Raw genomic sequence first — 24,477 nt, 5'->3', positions numbered from 1 at the left:
GAAGAAAATATATGAGAATGCTACTTCCTTTATTAGACTAGACAAAGACATTAGCAATTTTAAAATTGAAAAAGGAGTTTTAAAGGAGACAATATCTCCGAAGTTGTTTACTGCTGCCCTTAAGGAAGCTTTCAGAAGATTAGACTGGTCACAGAAAGGAGTCAATGTGAATGGAGAGTATCTCAACCATTTACGATTTGCAGATGACACTGTGGTCATAAGCCACAATCCGAAAGAATTAGAGGAAAATCTTAATCAGTTATGCAGAGTTAGTAAAGATTTTGGACTAAAGATGAATATGGCTAAAACAAAAGTAATGATGAACAAGTATGCCACAGAAAGGATATAATGATTGAAGGAGCAGTAACTGAAAAGGTGGAGTCATATACTTATCTGGGACAAGTCATTAGCTGTAATAATGATAAATGGCTGGAAGTCAAGAGAAGAATAAATTTTGGATGGATAGAATTTAGGAAATATAGTCGCATACTGAGGAGCAATATCCCAATTTGTCTGAAACATAAAAGAATAAACCAATGTATATTCCCCACAATGACTTATGGAAGTGAAACTTGGGCACTCACCAAAAGAATGGAGAAGGTGAGATCTACACAGTGAAGAATGGAATGACTTATATTGGGAATCAGACTGTTAGATAAGAAGAGAAACACATTGATTAGTTAGGAAACTCAAGTAAAGGACATTCTTATCAAAACTAAAGAACTAAAATGGTTTTGGAGAGGACACATAGCTCGAAGACATGATGACATTGACTAAGAAAATAACAGAATGGTACCCCCCAGAGGAACTAGAAGAAAAACTGGAAGACAACGATGGAGATGGATGGATGAAATTGATGAGTTTGTGGGAATAAATGGATGGCCATTGCACAAAACAGAAGGAACTGGAAAGTTGTTGGAGAGGCTGAATTGCAAAGCCAATTAGAGGTGAGGGAACTGCAAAGCCAATTAGAGGTGAGAGAACTGCAAAGTAAAATGATTAAACCAACAAAATAAAAGGTGGGATAGCTGTCATCAGATATGAAAGGGCAAAATTAGTTATAAGTTGAATATAGGAATAGCAAAAATCTGATGCAAGCTGAAGTAAATATTGATACATAGTCAGGTATTTCATCAGAATACTACACCTGACCATGTATCAGGAAATGCATTTCTATACTTGTCTATAACAGTGGGAGAGAGAGAGAGAGAGAGAGAGAGAGAGAGGCAAAATAAAGCAAAAATATTAAAATTAGCTCATTCTCTTACAGTATGGACAACTACAACGTTCTCTTATAATATGAACAAGGATCTTGTTCATACTATAAGAGAATGTGCTAATTTTAATCTTTTTGCTTTATTTCACCTCTCTCCCACTGTTATGGACAAGTATAGAAATGCAGTTCCTGATACCAGGTCAGATGTAGTCCCCTGATGAAATACCTGACCATGTATCAATATTTACTTCAGCTTGCATCAGATTTTTGCATTTTTGGTATCCCTATATTAGACTTATAACTAAATTTGCACACCCATATCTGATGACAGCTACCCCACCTTTTATTTCATGTGTTTAATCATTTTACTTTGCAGTTCCCTCACCTCTAATTGGCTTTCCAATTCAGCTTATAATACTCTAAATTCATCATAACTTAGAGGATATTCACATTCTTTCTCCTTTTACAAACCTACATTACTTTTTTTTTTTGCTATCCACACCCTTCTAGTACTTGGCACTTTGTGTATTTTTCACTTCTATCTACGCAAACTTTATCAGCCTTTTCAATTCTTATATACTTATATCTAGGGTGTAGTGGCGCTGCATGGACACACAGACCAACGTAATTAATGGAAAATCCCATTCTGGAAAATTGATTATACTAAACTTGGAAAACAGTGATGCACATATTTTAAATTAGTGCTGCAATTGCAAGAATCTTTCTATGGAAGAAGAAATGTTTGACTGAAAAATTTGGGTAAAAGCCTAAATTTTTCAGTGAAACATTTTATATTTTGATCTTAATTATTTTTCTTTTAGCTGTTTTTATTTTTGGTTATTCTTGAAGGTTAAATTAAAGTACTAGAGAAAAATACTTATCCCTCAGCTAAAAACAACCAGGATTTACTTACAATTGTTCTAATGACCACATAAATTTTTATTTTCATAATCGGATAAAAATTAAAGATACAAGAGATTAAATTTTTGCTTGACTTGGCAGCGACATCGTGATGCTTTCGAAAGCAGCGCAATGAATAGTTCTGTAGCAGAGTATTATAATTTTCAATTATCCAGTGTCAATAAAAAGCAGAAAGTAAGGTAGCACAGAAACTATGCAATTAGTTGGTAGCATGTGTTCTGTGTGCATTATTCTCATATTACAGCTAAAATAATAATAATTAATCAATAAGAAATAAGAGGAGCTAAAATTAAATTGGAAATAATTTGGTACCTTTATGAGAAATGATTATGTGAGAGTAGTACACTCTCACATAATTGTTTTTTAAACAGTACGTTTAAAACAATGCATTATCATATAATCCACTTTACTTTAATTTGGGACCTTGATTAGGAACGATTATATGACAGTGTATTGTTTAAAATAGATGTTCCCAACGGGGTCGATGAACCTTTTGGGGGTCAATGAACTATTAGTGGTCGATTAAATAACATCTATGTTGTATTATTATATTTAATTTTTTTAATACATTTTTTTAACTAAATTCATTTATTTTAAAATTTTCGTATTGTTCAGAAGTCTGGTTTAGTGTTTTTGTGAAGCTAGCAAGTTGTATTAGCATTAGCAGAGGCATATGATGCAAGAAAGCAAGCTTATTCAGCATCAGCCAAAAAAAAAAAAAAAAAAAAAACCCACTCCCATTTCACCCCTCCGTTCGTTCGAAATACCTGTCCAGTTGAGCTTTAAATTTGTTTAGGCTATCAACTTCAACAACAAGTGATGGAAGTCGGTTCCACCAACCAACCACCCGCTGGCCAAAGGCAAATTTCCGCACATCTATCCGACATCCGTCCTTCCTCAATTTGAATTTATGCCCTCTGAGGTGATTATTCTGAGAAAGATGAAGAATCCCATTGGCATTGAGCATGCTCAAACCATTCAAAGCCTTATACACCTCTATCAGATCACCTCGCCGGTGCCTAGTCTCCAGACTCTGTAATTTGCAAAACTTAAGCCTTTCTTCGTAAGAGCAACCCTTTGTTCCATTTACTAATCTTGTTGCCCTTCTCTGTACCCGTTCCAGCAGCTCTACATCCTTCTTGAAATGAGGCCTCCAGACCTGTATACAGTACTCAAGATGTGGCCTTACCATTGCCTTATACAAGGGAATAATCACCTCCTTATCCCTGCTAGAAAAATTCCTGTATATCATTGACAAGACACCATGAGCTACTCTTGCAGCTCGTCTGCACTGCTCAGAGAACTTCATATCTGCCTGCACAATTACCCCCAGGTCCTTTTCATTCTCCACCACTGTCAGTGTAGTACCGCAGAGTTGATACGTTGCTCTGGGGTTACTGTTTCCCATATGCAGCACTTTACATTTGTCGATGTTAAACCTCATTTGCCACCTCTCAGCCCATCTGCTCAACCTTTCCAGATCCTGTTGCAGCAGCATAGCGTCAGTATTGTCCTTAACGACCCTGCCAACCTTTGTATCATCTGCAAACTTGGACATTAAACTTGATATCCCATCATCAATATCATTCATAAACACCGAAAACAACAACAGACCCAACACTGAACCTTGAGGAACTCCACTAATAACATTAGTCCACGTTGAGCAGTGTCCATTGATTACCACTCTCTGTCTTCTGCCACTCAACCATCCCCTTATCCATAGCAGCAATTTGCCTCCAATGCCACACTGCTCCAATTTGTGCAGCAGTCTTCCATGTGCAACAGTATCAAAAGCCTTTCTAAGATCCAAATATATAATATCAAAGTTATTCCCTGCATCCAGTTCTTTTGTGACTACATCATAGTATCCAATCAAATTGGTCAGGCAAGACCTGCCCTTAACAAAACCATGCTGCGTCTGAGCTATAACTGAATTCTTGTCTAGATGATCCTGCAGTGCTTCTTTAACCAGTGCCTCCATTAATTTACCTGGAACAGAAGTTAAACTAACAGGTCTATAATTACTTGTGTCAGCCTTTGATCCTCCTTTGTGAATTGGGGTTACATTTGCACATCTCCAGTCTATGGGTACCTCCCCTGAGTCCAAAGAAGCTCTCATAATTATGGCTAGGGGTTTGCATACTTCCTTTGCTGCCTCCTTTAATATAACTGGATAGATCCCATCCACCCCAGGTGCCTTTTTTATGTTTATCCTCAACAATCCCTCCTCCACTTTCCTCTCAGTTATTACAAAATCATCCAGCTCACTGCCAATGTTTACTTTACCTACATCATTCTCCTTCCTGAATAACTCCTCATGCGTGAATGTAGATGCAAAATACTCGTTTAGATTGTTAGCCACCTGAGCAGGATCCTCAACTGTTGAACCATCAATATCCAGTGGACCAATCTGATTCATCCCTTTCCTTTTCGAGTTCAAGTATGTAAAGAACTCTTTTCTGTTTTTCTTTGCATCCTTTGCCAAGGATTTTTCATAGTCTGCCTTTGCCTGCCTAATCTCCTTTGTGACTTGGTTACAGACCAACTTATATCTATCATTATATTGTACAATATAATACGGGCCCTTTAAGCCTGCCCACTGTTCACGTGAACGCTACGTGACCATCACGTGTTTCAGTGACCAGAGTTATAGTATGGATTTATAGCGCAATGAGTAAGGTCAAAATTTAAACATACATTAGTTTTATATTTATTTTATGGTAGATGCAGTTTATAAAAATATATTAATTTGTGCGAATAGTTGTAAGAATATATATAATAATTATTTGTCATGACTGCTTCATTATTTTTGATTATTTTTATTTAATTTTAAGGAATTTATTAAATATGTCAGTACCAAAAAGAAAGTGCCGGCAGTATTCCCAAGAATATTTAAGCTTAGGGTTTATTTCTACGTCGGGAAATGATACAATGCCTCTATGTCTCATCTGTGAAAAAACATTTACTAACGATGCTATGAAGCCATCAAAGATGAACGAGCACATTGAAAGAATGCATCCTAATAAAAAAAGAAAATAATTTAGAGTATTTTAAAAATTTAAAAGAAAAATTTCTTTTACATTCAAAAACAGCACTTAAGTAATTTTTTAAATCATCCACTTCTAAAAATGTTGAAGGTGGAATGGAAACATCTTACAACAAATCACTTTTAATTGCAAAAGGAGGATATCTTCGTACAGTTGGTGAAAAATTAATTTTACCTGCAGTAAGAGAGGTAAAATATTCCACTGAGTAATAACACAGTGTAACATCACATCGATGAAATGGCCAAGGATATTCAAGTCTTTATTATTTGATCTAACAAATAAATTCGTCATCCAGTAAGATGAGGCAACTTTCGGAAGAATGAGCATATTGATGATTTATGTTTGCTATTATAGCCCAAGAAAAGAAGAAATAACAGAAGAATTTCTTACTGCTAAGCAATTAGGGACTTACACGGCAAGTGAAATTATTTTTGATCGTTTTGAAAAATTTTTAGACAAATATAAAATACCTATTTCCAATGTAATCGCAGCGACTTGTGATGGAGCACCTGCAATGATCGGCAAATATAGAGGATTTCTAGCTCATCTGAAGAAAAAATTCCAAAACGTTCGAACAGTGCACTGTGTTTTGCACAGACAACATTTAGTTGCAAACAAAAATTAATGAAAAACTTCATGATGTTCTAGATTTGTGCATAAAAACTATAAATATTATAAAATCGAAATCTTTAAATGATCGTCTTTTTGCACAATTGTGTGATAGCAATGACGAAATATATAATAAGTTGTTGTTTCACTCAGATATGCGCCGGCTGTCCAAAGGCAACTGTTTATAGAGATTAGTCAAAATTTTCGATACAGTTGTAGAATTTATTCCTTCAAATTGATGAACTTATGGGAATGCAATTATTAGATTTAAAAAAGGCATAAATTTTACTTAGCAGATATGTTTTTCCAATTTAACAATATCTAAAATAAGTTAGAAGGAAAATATATTAATGTTATTAAAGCGCAGATAATTACTCTTGGGTTTCGTTCTAAAATTTATCTTTTTTTATACACACTAAACCAATCAGATTTTTGTTTTTTTTTGAAATTTTAAGACAACCGTCTATTCTCGAAAAAGATAAAATTTCTGCTGACGACATACTATTATATAGGTATGTTGAGGGTCTGACGGCTACGGGGATTTCTCCCATCTCCGCGTATGTTCTATGTATCGAGTGACAGTACCCTGTCTATGCCAGAGGTATAAAAATAAGGTACGGGTCATGTGGCATGTAGTTTGTTGTGCCCATTGTTCATCTGGCCTGTTGGCCACCGGGCCCCCAGTGGGACCCAGTGTTACCATACCTAGCGACGTGGACGCCGGCCGGGTGTACCAAGAGACTAATTATACTCTGGCAGGTCCTGCCACTTACTTTCCTGGGATTTCGGTGACTAGGACCTAATACTATTATGTACCGATTATTTTAAAAAATTGAAAGAAGATATAAATGTTCGCTTTAAAGATCTTGAAAACTTTGATGTACCATCGTGGATTGTCGAGCCATTTGAATGTGACATAACCGGAATAGATATTTCTTTACAAAAATTAATTCAGATTAGAGAAGATCTCAAATTAAAAGTTTTGTTCAAAACAAATGGATATGCAAAATTTTGGAATTCAAAAAATATACGGCAAAAATGCCCAGGATTAAAACATATATTTGAACCCTTATTGTTAGCCTTTCCGAGTTCTTATTTCGTGGAGGCAGGTTTTAGCCACCTGAATAATTTATTAAGAAAAAGTAGAAGTAGATTAAATATATATATATTTTTTTTGTGAACCCCAAACACGAGAGGTATTAGAACCTATAGTACTTAGTACTGTGATTAGGTTGGAGGTTGAGAAGACGAAAGAAGATATTTGTTGACACTGGACTTCAACTTCTGTAGAAAGGCTGTTCCAGAAAACGGCAGTCGAATGAATAAACGAGGAAGATGAAAAGTTGGTTCTGTGGGTTTGAAATTGGACAGTAAATGGATGTTGGCTGGTGGCGGCACGGGTTTGGACTGTTTTAAAAGAGAGAGCGGGAATTATGGAAGCTAGTTCGGAAGAACAGTGCCCATGGAAGTATCTGTACAAAAGGCATGCAGCAGAAACAGTACGTCTATGAGAAAGCGAGTGGAGAGACTCTGTTAGACACGAATCATTAATTAACCTAACTGCCCTCTTCTGAATGGAATCAAGAAGCCTGAGAGAGGTTTTGGGGGCACCACCCCAGATGTGGGAACAATATTCCATGGCAGGGCGGATTTGCGATTTATACAGAGTGAGCAGCTGTTTGGAAGAAATGTAACGCCGAGAGCAAAAGAGAAAACCAAGTTTTTTAGATGCAGAGGAAGCAATATTTGTAATCTGCTTGTGCCAAGAGAGATTAGAAGTCAGGGTAATCCCCAAAAGAGATATATCATTTTGCCTAGAAATAGGAGTGTCACTAAAGATAAGCATAGGAGCAGAAGAATCTTTTTTGCGAGATATAAGACAAGACTGAGTTTTAGAAGGGTTGAAATCAACTAAGTTGTCTTTGCCCCACTGGAGAATTACCTGAAGATCAGCATTTAAGGAATTGGTAGCACATTTTCGAGAAGCTCAGGCTGATTGACAAGGTTTCTCAAAATGGAAAGTTGAATGCAATGTGCTATCATCAGCAAAACTATGGATAGGATTTCCAATCAATGGAAGAAGGTCATTGATATACAAAAGGAATAGAGTAGGGGAAAGAACTGAACCTTGGGGGACACTGGCATTAGTGGAGAAGTTAGAAGACAGAGAGCCATCTACCATCTACCATCACCCTCAGTGAGCGATCAGAGAGAAAACTGGATAACCAATTACTAAAAACAGTTGGCAAACCATAAGATGGAAGCTTGTTTAGAAAACCTTTATGCCAAACACGATCAAAAGCCTTTGAGATGTCAAGAGCAACTATTTGTGTTTCACCGAACCTTTCCATTGAATTAGTCCATAAATGGGTAACATAAGCCAGAATATCACCAGTGGATCGACACTGACGGAAGGTTTCTAGGTAGCTTAAGAGTTGGCGGTTAATTGATTTCTCCATTACTTTAGAAAGAGTAGAAGTAATTGCAATGGAACAATAATTGGATGGGAGGGATTTGTCACCCTTTTTAGGAACTGGCTGGATATGAGCAAATTTCCAAGCAGAAGGAAAAACACTTTTGGAATAAGAAAGTGAAAAAAGGCGGCAAAGAATAGGAGTAAGTTCAGGAGCACAGGTTTTGAAAACAAGTGGAGAAATACCATCAGGACCTGGAGCTTTCTTAGCATCAAGATTCATCAAAATCCGTCTGATATCCTTTTGACGGAAGACCACAGGAGGCATTGAATGGAGCGTGTTGGGAATGGTGGGATGTGTTTTACCAAGATCATTAATACATGAGCTGGTAGAAAAATGGGATGCTAGCAGGTCAGCTTTATCCTTAGCTGAAGTGACAACTGAACCATCTGGTTTGGACAGAGGTGGGAGCAGAGATGGGCAAAAGTTGCGGCCAATAGCTTTGGCAAAAGACCAGAATGCTCAGCTACCATTAGGGCAAGAAGCAAGTTTTCTACTCTTAGCCTGTTCAAACTCTAGTTTGGACTGATTAATAATTTAATAATTTAATGCTTTACAATTGTTGCGAGCTTTGGTGTAGGCAGAAAATGAAACTGAAGAATTAGAAACAAGCCAATTACGATATCCAACATTCTTGTTTTGAACAGCCTTAGCACATTTATTGGAAAACCAAGGTTTAGATAAGGGACGAGATTTTAAAGTGGAGTGTGGCATAAAGGAGTCCATTCCTGCAAGAATAATTTCACTGACACGATCTGAGCAAACGTTGACATCAGAAGTTTTGAAACAGTAATCCGACCAAGGAAAAGAAGAAAAGATGTCTCGCAGGTCATCCCATTTTGCATTCTTGTAATGCCAAACAACACGAGGTTGGGAATAGCTATGAGATAAAGGTTCCATTGGAGAAGAGACAATCACCAAGTTGTGATCTGAAGTGTCTCAAGGACCTCTCACTTCGACCGTGTACTTAGAAGGGTTGTTTGTGAGAAAAAGATCAAGCGTATTGGCTGTATAATTAGGATTGTCCAGTATTCTTGTAGGTAAATGAACAATCTGTGTTAGGTCATTAGTAATTGCAAAAGTCTCAGCATCTCGACCTGCTGGGTCGGTGTGACTAGAAAACGGAAGCCAGCTGGGTTGTGAACATTAAAATCACCAAGGAAAATTACCTCACTGTTAGGAAAGTTGGACTGGAGAAAGTCAAGTTGCAAAGAGAGGAAGTCAAAGAGCTCCAAGTGATTAGTGGAGTTGGGAGAATGGTAGAGACAACAGATGAATTTGACACAATGAGGTAGAGAAATTTTAAGCTAGAGAAGATCAAAGAGAGGAGATTCCAAATTGCCAAGTCTCTGACAGGGAATATCAGAACGGACATATGCACAAGTACCACCTTTGAGGCAAAAAGGATCATACAGCGAATAATTTGGGCATCTGAGATGAGCAGTAGTTGAATCAACCGATAACTGAGATTCTGTCAGAAAAAGTACACGGGGTTTGGCAGACTGTAAGAGGAAATGGACATCGTTGAGATTAGAATTGAGACCACATATATTTGTGAAATGGATTAGGAAGTCCTTGGGAGGTTTAGATCTTTTCGCAGATAAGCTTGCTCTATTAGTTTGAAAATTCATGGTGTATTCAATAGTAAGAAAAAGTGGGTGGGACATGCTGGTTACACACTAGCAGGGCTTTTGTGGATTTATTGGATGATTGTTTTCTACATCAGCATGTTCGGGAGGCAACTAGAGGGAGTAATACTGTTGATTTGATTATCAGCAGTGATTCTTCATGCATTAAGAATCTGCAGATAAATGAACCACTAGGTGGCAGTGATCACAGTGTGCTGAAGTGGGATTTACTCAAAGAGGTAACTACCATTAGGGGTAAAGGGAAGGGTTATTGCTTCCGTAAAGGCGACTACGATGGACTGAGACAGTATTTAAATTCTATACAGTGGGACCAACTGATGATGTTACCAACAGCAAATTCAAAATGGGAAGCATTCAAAGAACTTATCTTGGAAGCTACTAGGCTTTACATACCAACTAAGAAATACTGTTCAAGGTTTAGGCCAAAATGGATGTCAGATGAACTAATGAGGCATATGGCAGAGAAGAAAAATGCATGGGATACTTACAAATTAACACATGACACAGAAGCCTATGATAGATACAAGTTGATATGCCACCAAGTTACAAAGGAGGTTAGGCGGGCGAAGGCAGATTACGAGAAATCCTTGGCAAGGGATGCAAAGAAAAACAGCAAAGAGTTCTTTACTTATGTAAACTCTAGAAGGAAGGGGATGAATCGGATTGGTCCACTTGATATTGATGGGTCAACTGTTGATGATCCTGCTCAGGTAGCTAACAAACTAAATGAATATTTTGCATCGACATTCACACATGAGGAGTTATTCAGCAAGGGGAATGCCAGAGGTGTATTCAACTCTAGCAGTAAGCTACAGAATCTTGAAATAACTGGGAGTAAAGTGGAGGAGAAACTGTTGAAGATAAACACAAAAAAGGCACCCGGGGTGGATGGGATCTATCCAGTTATATTAAAGGAGGCAGCAAAGGAAGTAAGCAAACCCTTAGCCATAATTATGAGAGCTTCCTTGGACTCAGGGGAGGTACCCATAGACTGGAAATGTGCAAATGTGACCCCAATTCACAAAGGAGGATCAAAGGCTGACACAAGTAATTATAGACCTTTGAGCTTAACTTCTGTTCCAGGAAAATTAATGGAGGCACTGGTTAAAGAAGCACTGCAGGATCATTTAGACAAGACTTCAGTTATAGCTCAGACACAGCATGGTTTTGTTAAGGGGAAGTCTTGCCTGACCAACTTGATTGGATACTATGATGCAGTCACAAAAGAACTGGATGCAGGGAATAACTTTGATATTATATACTTGGATCTTAGAAAGGCTTTTGATACTGTTGCACATGGAAGACTGCTACACAAATTGGGGCAGTGTGACAATGGAGGCAAATTGCTGCTATGGATAAAGGGGTGGTTGAGGAGGAGAAGACAGAGAGTGGTAATCAATGGACACTGCTCATCGTTGACTAATGTTATTAGTGGAGTCCCTCAGGGCTCAGTGTTGGGTCCATTATTGTTTTCTGTATTTATAAATGATATTGATGATGGTATATCAAGCTTAATGTCCAAGTTTGCAGATGATACAAAGGTTGGCAGGGTTGTCAAGGACACTACTGACACTATGCTGCTGCAAGAGGATCTGGAAAGGTTGAGCAGATGGGCTGAGAGGTGGCAAATGAAGTTTAACATTGACAAATGTAAAGTACTACACATGGGAAACAGCAACCCCAGAGCAACGTATCAACTCTGTGGTACTATACTGACAGTGGTAGAGAATGAAAGGGACTTGGGGGTGGTTGTGCAGGCAGATATGAAGTTCTCTGAGCAGTGCAGACGGGCTGCAAGAGTAGCTCATGGAGTATTGTCAATGATATACAGGAATTTTTCCAGCAGGGATAAGGAGGTGATTATTCCATTGTATAAGGCAATGGTCAGGCCACACCTAGAGTACTGTATACAGGTCTGGAGGCCTCATTTCAAGAAGGATGTAGAGTTGCTGGAACGAGTACAGAGAAGGGCAACAAGATTAGTGAATGGAACAAAGGGGTGCTCTTACGAAGAAAGGCTTAAGTTTTGCAAATTACAGTGGACCTTTCCGCATTCTCCATATTTGGTGGTGACGGGCTCGAACCCCGGTCTAATCAAGAAGCGTGTGCTACGCACTGCTGCTCCTTCCCACCTGGCTACGGAGGCGCCTTCAAATTGAGGAAAGACAGATGTAGGATAGACGTGCGGAAATTTGCCTTTAGCCAGCGGGTGGTTGGTTGGTGGAATAGACTTCCATCCCTTGTGGTGGAGGTTGATAGCCTAAATAAGTTTAAGGCTCAGCTGGACAGGTATTTTGAACGAACAGAGGGGTGAAGTGGAAGTGGGTTTTTTTTTTTTGGCTGATGCTGCATAAGCTTGCTTTCTTGCATCAAATGCCTCTACTAATGCTAATGCTAAAAATGCTGTATGAAGTAATGAAATTTTTGGATATGGCGTACACATGGTAAGAATATACCCAGATCCTTGACATAAAGTGGCCTCGACAATGCTCCCCGCATACACACTACTCGGACTCCCTCCAGTCACTATCTGGCAGAGTAGAGGTAGCAAGATTATACACTAGCTGATCCAGAAGCCTATTAGAGAGTTACCAATAGGTTCGGTCCGGTGTACTAACTAGCGGCCGGCCTGCGAACACCGTTTTAGAGCTGTACCCTCAAAATGTAAGGAATATTGGATCTCGCCATGACGTTCATCATAACCTCAAAAGTCATCAATCATACTGCATGATGGAAGAGATAGGGACGTGTTGACTGGAACTTAGCTCTAGAGACTAAACATGGGTTCCACCACTTCAAGCCTCCAATAAGCAAAGTGGTGGTATTTCACCGGTTGATGAGAGTCATCTACCACCTAGTACTGCCTGGTAACATAAAGGGGCGACGTTCCTCCATGTGGTTTGGGCGCCACACCTTGACCCCTGCTTATGTTGGTTCACACCTGGGTGGTCACCCACCATGTACTGGTGCATGGAAGTTATACCCAGGATTACTAACAGTCCCACCATCGTGAAGGTGCAAACAGAGGATTTAGCTGTCACAGACCGTCCAGACTTCGCCGAAATTGGGTCCACTTGACTTGAGTGTCACCCGAATATCAGTTCCATCAGCATTTTAGACTCCCAGGTAGCAAGTACAGCTTGTCTGGCATATCTGAGAGAATGTCTGTGAAAACCTCAAGAAGCAAATATATCAGATCACAGAGATTTACGAATAATATTAAGTAATTTTGAACTAAACATTTTATCTAAATAATCAAGCCCAACCATCTCAATAATACAAATATAATATTATTTTCTTTTATTTTTATATAGGGTGTCTCAAAAATACACAGCATAACTTCAGGAATGAGTTCCTCATATGTAGATAATAAAAATATTTTATATCAACATAGTTCTGGAAATGCTTGGTTCCCAAGTTATTAACTGGAATGTCTTATCTCCCACAGGTGATTTCCTTCATCACAAGATAATGACAGAATCTGGTGGTTTCCCATTCCGACCATGTACTCAAATTAGGAGCAAGCGAATATGCACTTTATATACGGTTTGGTGGACGGCAATTCTCTGGAGGCTGGTCGTTTGTATCATGAAAGGTTCCCGGAACGATGATGTCCAGAAAGGAAAATGTTTGAAGGTATCCATCGCCGCCTTTGTGAACATGGGACCGTTACACCACGTGCTGTCGACAGAGGACGACCAAGATTTGACTGCTGAAGTAGAGGAGGAGATTTTGGATGTTGTTCATGCCACTCCTGGAATCAGCACACGCAGAACAGCAATGCAACTGGCTGTTCAATGTTTAACTATTTGGAGAGTTGCAAGAACACCAACTGTATCCTTACCATCTGCAACGGGTACAGTCCTTGTCACAAGCGGATTACCCTGCACAAGTAATGTTCTGCCAATGGTTCTTGCAGCAGTGTGGTACAACTCCTCACTTTCCTGCCTTAGTGATATTCACAGATGAAGCAAGTTCGTCCGAGACAGAATCCAAAACTTTCACAATCAGCATGTATGGGCTGAGGAAAACCCACATGCAATTCTTCCATCGCATCACCAACAGCGGGTCAGCCTCAACATCTGGGCGGGTGTTTTTTGTGATAAGTTATTTGGGCCCCATGTACTTCCAAACAAAGTCGCAGGGCCGGCGTACAGAAACTTTCTGGAAAACAACATGCCTGATTTCTTGGACGACATGCCACTGATCATGCGCCAACAAGCACACTTCATGCATGATGGCGCTCCCACACATTTCAGCCACCTTACCCGCAATTACCTGAATCGAAGGTGTCCTGGTCGGTGGATAGGTAGAGGTAGACCAACTGCCTGGCCTCCACGCTCACTGATTTAAACCCACTAGATTTCTTCTTGTGGGGCCATTTAAAGTCATTGGTGTATTCGACTCTGGTAGCTGATGTGGAAACTCTCCGCAATCGAATTGTGGCGGGTTGTGAGACGATACGAAACATGCCAGGAATTTGGCATCGTCTTCGCGAGTCCATGAGACGTCGATGTGAGGCCTGTATTCAGGCAGAAGGTGGACATTTTGAACAATTACTATAAGGTGATGTGAACAGTTACGTGTCATGGACAGACTTTCAAAACTCGAAAACCAAGCATTTCCAGAACTATGTTGATATAAAATATTTTTATTGTCTACATATGAGGAACTCATTCCTGAAGTTATGCTGTATATTTTGGGACACGCTGTATACTTTTTGTACTATTGTTCATAAATTTTTTTTTTACATATCCTATTTACTATTACTGACTTCATACTTGTATGTAATATTATTTTGTACAATAAATTATTATTGGAACATTTTGCTTATTTCAATCGGTTGAACAAAATTTTATTAGAGCTAATATAATACACCACCGATTAAAACATCCAAACACTTATCATAATTATCTTGAAATTTTTAACAATATGTGATTTGAGTGCTATATAGAGGGAAATGCCCACTCCAAGAATCTTGTTTGTTTCCGTTGGAGATAGTTAGGCATTAAAAAAAGTCAAATATTTTGTGTTGAAGACTAAAAAAAAAAGTTTAAAATTCTACTCGTACATAGATTGTCCTTCCATCTGAACAAAATCTAAATTCAACACTGTTTATATAGTATACACATATCGTTTTAGAGTTAAAGTAATAATTAAGTTTTAAAGGGGGGGGGGGTCAATGGAATTTTTTTCTTCTTGTAACGGGTGTCGATGCTTGAAAAAGGTTTGGAACTCCTGGTTTAAAACAATGCATTATCATATAATCCACTATACTTACATAGTCTCCAGCGGGTTGAGAACGCTGGAGACTCGGTTGAGAACGCTGAATTCTGATGGGATTCTTCCACTTGCTCAGATTACGAACCTGAGGGGCCATAAATTCAAATTATTGAGTATAGACAGTTGGGGAATAGATGTGCGGAAACTTGCCTTTAGCCAGAGCGTGGTTAATTGCTGGAACAAACTTCCGTCTGTCGTGGAAGTTGATAGTTTAAATAAATTCAAGGAAGAACTGGACAAACTTTTAGAGAGAACGGATGTGTGAATTTTTTGATTTTTTTTGGCTGATGCTATATAAGCTCATACGCTTGCTTTCTTGCATCACATGCCTCTATTACTGTTACTTCAAAAAATTGTAACCAGATTAATAAATAGAGTATCCACAACGAAAGTCCATATCGGGATTGCTGCAGGTCATATCTAACAAGTATCCGATTACAAATAATAAAGAAATATTTATAAAAAGAAACAAGATGCGACAAAATCCCAACATCTGGATCACCTGTAAACCACGACGTGCACACACACACATTCATGCATATACAAATTCGTTAACACTCATACATACCATTACCGATAATCAAGAGGCAGGTTTGTACTTACCATTGCTTGTAAAATACAACACCATGTTAATTACAGAAATTTTATCCAAATTACTTTGACAGTTTTATAATGGTTCAGCTTATTCAACCGACCCGAAGGCAGGCGAAGCGCACAGAACGCGCGCACGCACACAATCTTCGCCACAGAACAAATATGAATTTTAATTTGACTGTATCAATGCGCATCCTGCACCAATACAGTTTCATCCTCGTGTTTCTAAACAGACAGTGAGATAGAGCGGGAATATCAACATATGCTTGAAAGACTTTTGACGTGTTGTGTGTGGTTTTATTGTCTGTGGTAAATTAATTTTATTTTTCTTGCAGAATAGGATTTTCTATAATTTTATGAAACGTGGCTAATAAGCATCATCTATTTCTAAAAAAAAAAAAAAAAAAAAGATCTATGTGAGTTATGCTTCATATTTCTTAGTTTTTATTTAGCCAGTGTGGCAGAAGTCACACATTTTAAATTAATAAGTAATTAAATAAATCTAATTATTATTAAATGATATGTATTTTTTAAATACAAGAGAGAAGCGCGAATTATACAGTAGTTATAGATACCAATTTTATATATATCATTTAATCATATGCGCATAATAAATATAGTAGTAATGGATGCATTGTAATGCAAGAAAGCAAGCATATGAGCCTATGTAGCATCAGCCAAAAATAAAAACAAATTTCACATATCCATTTCCTCCTTACATAGTATAAAACTATGTTTATACTAAATAAATAGTTAATTTATACTTTGAGTGATTAAATGAAAAGGAATGAAAATATACAACTTATATACTTTTTGGTATCAGTGTGGGTAGAATACTGCCTGTAAATTTGGATACTTCATTTTAGGAAGGATATAAATCTATTGAAAAGGGTGCAGAGACAAGCAACAAGATAGTTGGGGGACACAAAAGGATATTACCAAGAAACACTGGGATTCTGGAAATTGCATAAATCTTTAAAATAGTTAAAATAAAATACTGATGGCTAAATTAAAAAGCAACTGTGCAGTGAACTGAGATGAAGTACACAGGAGGGCATAAATTTTAGCATTAGCATTAGTAGAGGCATTTGATGCAAGAAAGCAAGCTTATGCAGCATCAGCCAAAAAACAAAAAAAAAAAAAAAAAAACCCACTTCCACTTCACCCCTCTGTTCGTTCAAAATACCTGTCCAGCTGAGCCTTAAACTTATTTGGGCTATCAACCTCCACCGCAAGGGATGGAAGTCTATTCCACCAACCAACCACCCGCTGGCTAAAGGCAAATTTCCGCACGTCTATCCTACATCTGTCTTTCCTCAATTTGATTTATGCCCTCTCAGGTGATTTTCCTGAGCTAGAGGAAGAATCCCATCAGCATTGAGCATGCTTAAACCATTCAAGGCTTTATACACCTCTATCAGATCACCTCGCTGGTGCCTAGTCTCCAGACACTGTAATTTGCAAAACTTAAGCCTTTCTTCGTAAGAGCACCCCTTTGTTCCATTCACTAATCTTGTTGCCCTTCTCTGTACTCGTTCCAGCAGCTCTACATCCTTCTTGAAATGAGGCCTCCAGACCTGTATACAGTACTCTAGGTGTGGCCTGACCATTGCCTTATACAATGGAATAATCACCTCCTTATCCCTGCTGGAAAAATTCCTGTATATCATTGACAATACTCCATGAGCTACTCTTGCAGCCTGTCTGCACTGCTCAGAGAACATCATATCTGCCTGCACAACCACCCCCAAGTCCCTTTCATTCTCTACCACTGTCAGTGTAGTACCACAGAGTTGATACGTTGCTCTGGGGTTGCTGTTTCCCATGTGTAGTACTTTACATTTGTCAATGTTAAACTTCATTTGCCACCTCTCAGCCCATCTGCGCAACCTTTCCAGATCCTGTTGCAGCAGCATAGTGTCAGTAGTGTCCTTGACAACCCTGCCAACCTTTGTATCGTCTGCAAACTTGGACATTAAGCTTGATATACCATCATCAATATCATTTATAAATACAGAAAACAATAATGGACCCAACACTGAGCCCTGAGGGACTCCACTAATAACATTAGTCCACGATGAGCAGTGTCCATTGATTACCACTCTCTGTCTTCTCCCCCTCAACCACCCCTTTATCCATAGTAGCAATTTGCCTCCAATGTCACACTGCTCCAATTTGTGTAGCAGTCTTCCATGTGCAACAGTATCAAAAGCCTTTCTAAGATCCAAGTATATAATATCAAAGTTATTCCCTGCATCCAGTTCTTTTGTGACTGCATCATAGTATCCAATCAAATTGGTCAGGCAAGACCTGCCCTTAACAAAACCATGCTGCGTCTGAGCTATAACTGAATTCTTGTCTAGATGATCCTGCAGTGCTTCTTTAACCAGTGCCTCCATTAATTTTCCTGGAACAGAAGTTAAGCTCACAGGTCTATAATTACTTGTGTCAGCCTTTGATCCTCCTTTGTGAATTGGGGTCACATTTGCACATTTCCAGTCTATGGGTATGGGTACCTTCCCTGAGTCCAAGGAAACTCTCATAATTATGGCTAAGGGTTTGCTTATTTCCTTTGCTGCCTCCTTTAATATAACTGGATAGATCCCATCCACCCCGGGTGCCTTTCGTGTGTTTATCTTCAACAGTTTCTCCTCCACTTTACTCCCAGTTATTTCAAGATTCTGTAGCTTACTGCTAGAGTTGAATTCACCTGTGGCATTCCCCTTGCTGAATAACTCCTCATGTGTGAATGTCGATGCAAAATATTCATTTAGTTTGTTAGCTACCTGAGCAGAATCATCAACAGTTGACCCATCAATATCAAGTGGACCAATCTGATTCATCCCCTTCCTTCTAGAGTTTACATAAGTAAAGAACTCTTTGCTGTTTTTCTTTGCATCCCTTGCCAAGGATTTCTCGTAATCTGCCTTCGCCTGCCTAACCTCCTTTGTAACTTGGTTGCATGTCAACTTGTATCTATCATAGGCTTCTGTGTCATGTGTTAATTTGTAAGTATCCCATGCATTTTTCTTCTCTGCCATATGCCTCATTAGTTCATCTGACATCCATTTTGGCCTAAAGCTTGAACAATATTTCTTAGTTGGTATGTAAAGCCTAGTAACTTCCAAGATAAGTTCTTTGAATGCTTCCCATTTTGAATTTGCTGTTGGTAACATCATCAGTTGGTCCCACTGTATAGAATTTAAATACTGTCTCAGTCCGTCGTAGTTGCCTTTACGGAAGCAATAACCCTTCCCTTTACCCCTAATGGTAGTTACCTCTTTGAGTAAATCCCACTTCAGCACAGTGATCGCTGCCACCTAGTGGTTCATTTATCTGCAGATTCTTAATGCATGAAGAATCACTGCTGATAATCAAATCAAGAGTATTACTCCCTCTAGTTGCCTCCCAAACATGCTGATGTAGAAAACAATCATCCAATAAATCCACAAAAGCCGTGCTAGTGTGTGAGTAACCAGCCCCCAAATTCCAGTCAATATCTGGGAAATTAAAATCTTCCCTGTACAGTTTCTTATTATACTCATCAGAGTCATTAGGCCTATAGCACACTCCTACTCTCAATTTTGATCTCCCGATGCTTATGTCACACCAAACTGACTCAACATTGCACTGTCCAGCGATGTCGACTGGCTTCACTTCCTTGGTTTTTATGTGTTTCTTAACTAATAGCATAACCCCTCCCCCCTTCCTATCCTGTCTATCCTTTCTGTAGACGTTGTACTCCCCAAATTGCAGTTCTGCATCCCTTATATCTGTGTGACACCACGTCTCTGATATCCCAACAATATCTGCCTTTGATGTTTTGACCAATACCTCAAATTCATCAAATTTATTTACTAAACTCCTAGCATTGGTGTACACACAAGTATACCTACACCTGTTTCTATTCTTAGCTACCCTAATACAACCCATGTGTTTACTTGTACCGCAATGGCTCCCAGCAGTCTCTGAAATACCATGCATCTTTTTTTTCAGGCTTCTGCTCATTCTAATAGAAGCAGTGCAAGAATCTCTTTTACCTCTGCCAGTGGCTACTGTCAGTCTATTGGTCTTTGTCTCCCCCCAAGCTAGCAGTTTTCCGACCCACCTAACACTGCCTCGATAGCATCAGCAAATATTCTTGCACCCTTTCTATTTAAGTGTATCCCATCCCTGTATAAGCAATCTCTCCTGTTAACAAGTACAGTCCAGGCTGAAAAAAATTCTACCCCTTGAGCCTTGCACAATCTTTCCAGGGCCGTATTGATCGACAAGGCTCTCATCATATACTCCCTCCTATCGTGTCTTGGCAGAATTGCAGACACTTTCAATTTCAACCCTAATTCTCGGCTTTTGTTCAACAGTGACCTGTACTTGTTAAGTAATTCTGCCGGTCTCCTACTCTTAATATTATTAGTGCCAATGTGTACAACTATATCACCTTTTGTGCCCTTAAAAGATGATATTCGCTCTACAACGTCATCAACCTTTGCCCCTGGCAGACATACCCTGGTCCTGTTCCACCTATCTTTTTTACAAAGCATGTTCCCCGTTTCCCTGACAATAGAGTCACCAACTACTACTAGTTCCTTCGGGACCAGCGCATTCTGCCTTGGGGGTTGTCTCTGTGTCACTTGATGCCCAAGTGCAAGCTCTGGCGTTGATGTGGGCAGCTGAGAGCTAGATGGGCTCCTCAATTTTGTTTCTTCTAGGGCATTCACCTGTCCTTCAAGCTCTCATATAGGCCCACAAGAACGCTGAGTTGTTGCCTGATATCGATACACTCCTTGCATCGCGCACACACAAAGACATCCCCCTTGGCAGTATCATGTCCCGTACCCGATTGCTCTGCAAACATCAAGCAAACAGTGCATTTTATAAGGCTGTGAGTCAGAGGACAACTGCCCCCCTCAGTTCTGCTCTGAACCACAGCACTTCCATTAGCTTGAGCCTTTTGCTTTGCTGCTCTGGTCTGAGTCATGATTCTATTAATTTATTAATTAATTATAATTAATTATGTTATGTTATTAATTATGTTAAATATAATTAATTATATAATTTAAATAAAGTAGAAAAGGATGGCTGCAGACTAGATGTGGAAATTTGTATTTGGCCAAAGAGTAATCAGTTGTTGGAAACTACCATCTAGTGTTTGAATAAATTTTTTTATAAAATGTGGTTTCTTCTTTTTTTTTTTTTGGTGCTATTATAAACTTTGCTTCTTTGCAGAGTGCTGATATTAATACTAAAGTGGTTGGTACATTAACAAGAGGTATCTTTCACTTATATGGATGTCAGACACAAAGGTTTGGATAAAATTTGCCATGTTCAAGGCATATTTTGAGTACAGTAATTTGAAGGGCTATTATCAGGCCATATCAAACCCCTCCCCTCTTTTCAAATTCTTGCTGACCCATGGACCTCTGGTCAGCAAAACATCAAGGTTGTGTTTTTGCCACCAGACACTACACCAGTACTGCACTCAATGGATCAGGGGTTATAGAAATCTTCAATGTATTCTATCTATGCAGTGCATTTGCTCTAGCTATCCAAGCTATAGACATAGATAGCAGAACTGTGAAGGATTATGAAAGAGAGAGCTGCAACATCTATGATACAATAAAGAAAGTACTGGAGTGGCTTGAGATGAAATGAAACTAAGAATACGAATAGTCTTTGGAAGAACCTGTCTGTAATTCACCAACAGCTTTCGAGGTTTTGAGGATACAGCCAAGGAACAAAGTACTAAAGTTTTTGACCTTGCTAACGAACTGGATCTTGAGTGTCATCTGAAGATGTTCAAAATCTCCTTGATTCACATGATCAGAAGAGCTGACAAATAAGTAACAGAGCTGTAGGTCCAGAAGATTTTAGAGGATGGCCAAATCACTTTACAGTAAAAACATTGCCAATCAAGGACATTTCCAACAGAATGGCAGACATTGAGAGAATGGATCCCGATGATGCCAAGTTCACCTAGGTCAACAGAGCTATCAAAGATGCCCAGTCTTGTTACAGGGTCATCTATGCAAGCTAAAAAGGTTGCTGTACAATTCTCAGCAGGTATATAACAAGTTAAGTAATGTATGTGGTACATTATATTTCAGGCACATCTGATTTTTTTTTGTAAATTGAGTAGATTTTTACTTTCTGTGATTATTCAAAATGGAAGGTGAATAGCCAACTAAGTTATTAATTCACTAATAATATATACAAGCAATTCTTTTCACTTCATCACACATTAACTTCAACATATTCACTCAAATTTTTTGTGATACTTGCGTTTCCTCCTGTATTTTAATAAAAATTGAGGGTGCCTCCGTAGCCAGGTGGGAAGGAGCAGTAGTGCATATCACATGCTTCTTGATTAGACCGGGGTTCCAGCCCGTCACCACCAAATACGGAAGATGCGGAAAGGTCAAGGAATGACCACCGCATATCCCGGAGCAGTATGGCCTTAGTTGCTAATGCTCCTAAAAACCAAAAAACAACAACAATAAAAATTGAAATGCAACATGTATTTCACAGATCTTCTTTGATATAATAAAATTAACAAATAGAAACATGCACCTAAAATTGTTATGTACAGATCATAATATATGTAAAATAATAAGAGGAGTTTACCTCAGTATAGTACGTAGAACACTTCTGAGGATATCATCAATGTAGAATGTATTGAGCATTACAGCTCTGATTCATACTATCTAGAACATTAATATAACAGCAATATTTCTGTTATGTGCTTTAATTTTTTTCTCCGGATTATAACAAAAATTGGTATATAACACATTTCATATTTTTGTTGTGATTAATATCATAAAAATAGTATTAATTATAATTTTTACATTTAATAAATTGATAAAAAAATTCTCATTAAAAAATTTCTTGTGCAAATTAATTAAATTGAGAGCTTTTCCTTTCAGTACATCTGCCATAATAAGCACATTGCAACAAAATAGTATATAATTATAAATTTTTTATCAAACCAGTGTATTGTGCATATTGTCAACAGCACTATGGGTTTCCCCTACAAACCACATAGTATAAATTGGGATGCTACAACTCTGTAAATTCAAGAGATAGCGTAAGTTTTAGTACTACTTTACATAGTGTAGTGTTGTGTTATGTTCGTCTGTTGTTCCTCCAGCATTTAGTCACAGTGTGAATGGTGGGACCCAACATTACCATCCAGCACTACAAAGAGGCAGCCAGTACAAATGGAAATTTCCTTGATGGTGTGAACCCTGGACTGCACTTGAGCTTGCCAGGGAAGTCCCCCCCCCCAAAAAAAAATCTGGAAGACTTGAAAAGTGGTGACAGAGAAAGGGAGGGAACACATCTAGGAGCACAACGTGGATGAGAGGAAGGCTGTGCACCTGAAAATAGGACGGGATAAAGGAGCACTCCTGTGGAAGGAACTCATCCTTCATGGGATGAGTTCTGACAAGAAAAGTAAAAGGTATCTGGTTGTAGGGTCCAGCAGACAAAAAATGCTGAGATGATAGGTGGGGAGTGGGAGTGTGGGGGATGTAGTCATAGGGCCAGGATGCCCTGTATTGGGTGTTGCACTGTGTGTTTCCCTTTTCCATCATTCTTTCTTTTCCTTTTCCCTTCTTTGTCTTCATTCTTTTTTTTTTCCCCCACACCAGCCAGACAAGCTGAAGCCAGTGTCAACATTGACTTGTCATACTACAGGGAAGAAACAGAATGACATCAGAAAGGCAGGGATTTCCTAGTGGGTTGTCCCACTGCAATCTTGTATGGGAAGTCTGCCAGCACAACACAAACTCTTAATGCTCTCTCAAATCATCTGCACACCTGTTGTACTTACGCAGAACACCTTTTTTTCTTCTTTTTTCATAAATGTGCAGAGGGATACTGAACAATAACAGGACACAGCAATTGCTCACTCATTTGTCGTCTTTCCTTCTTTCATTCATCTTCATATATTCAGATGGCATGGCACATCCAGGATCCTTAGCTGGATATCATCATTCTTCTCTTTCTTGATGATTTATTCTCTCTCTCAGGGTAACTCAGATTTTTTTTTTTTTTTTTTTGCTTGGTGCTGCAAAAGCCTCAGCTTCCTTGCACCATATGGCTAATAATGATAATGACACAGATGCCACCAAAAATACACAGCTACCAAAACAGAAATTTTATCAAAACAATATATTATATTCGTATTATACTGATAATTTATGTCATACATGTGAAAAAAGGAAATAATAATTATCAGATTTTATTTGTCCAGTTTTAACGAAATTTGGGTTGTCTTAACAAATCTTTCTAAAAGTGCCAAATATAAAATTTTTTGAAAATCTTACTATTGGGAGCTGAGTTGGTACGTGGAGGGACATATATGGTGAAGACAATACGTATTTTTCACATGTAGTAGTAGTAGTGGCATGTGAAGCAAGAAAGCAAGTGAATGAGCTTATGCAGCATCAGCCAAAAAAAAAAAAAATTCACACAACCAACTTCTAAATGTTTGTCCAGTTCCTCCTTAAAGTTATTTAACCTATCAACGTTCACAACGACAGATGGAAGTTTGTTCCAGCAATTAACCGCCCGCTGGCTAAAGGCAAATTTCCGCACATCTATTCTACATCTGTCTTTCCTTAATTTGAACTTATGCCCCCCTTAGGTTCGTAATCTGAAAAAGTGGAAGAATCACTTCAGAA

General features: G+C 38.6%; 1 protein-coding gene across 2 annotated transcripts in view; it reads right to left on the bottom strand.

Moving 5' to 3' along the window:
- LOC150087429 (coiled-coil domain-containing protein 25) overlaps nt 1-15,933 on the bottom strand; it is a 136,290-nt gene extending 120,357 nt beyond the window's left edge. For both annotated transcript variants that reach the window (XM_090372066.1, XM_090372065.1), the window contains exon 1: nt 15,803-15,933. In XM_090372066.1, coding sequence (XP_090228192.1) covers nt 15,803-15,827 — 25 coding nt within the window. In that variant the 5' untranslated portion in view covers nt 15,828-15,933. The remainder of the gene's footprint in view (nt 1-15,802) is intronic.
- Between the last annotated feature and the right edge of the window lie 8,544 nt (nt 15,934-24,477).

Source organism: Mastigoproctus giganteus, chromosome 4, assembly GCF_048544385.1.
Source record: "Mastigoproctus giganteus isolate SK-2022 chromosome 4, ASM4854438v1, whole genome shotgun sequence".
NCBI lineage: Eukaryota > Metazoa > Arthropoda > Arachnida > Uropygi > Thelyphonidae > Mastigoproctus > Mastigoproctus giganteus.
This window is presented reverse-complemented; position numbering and strand designations above follow the sequence as displayed.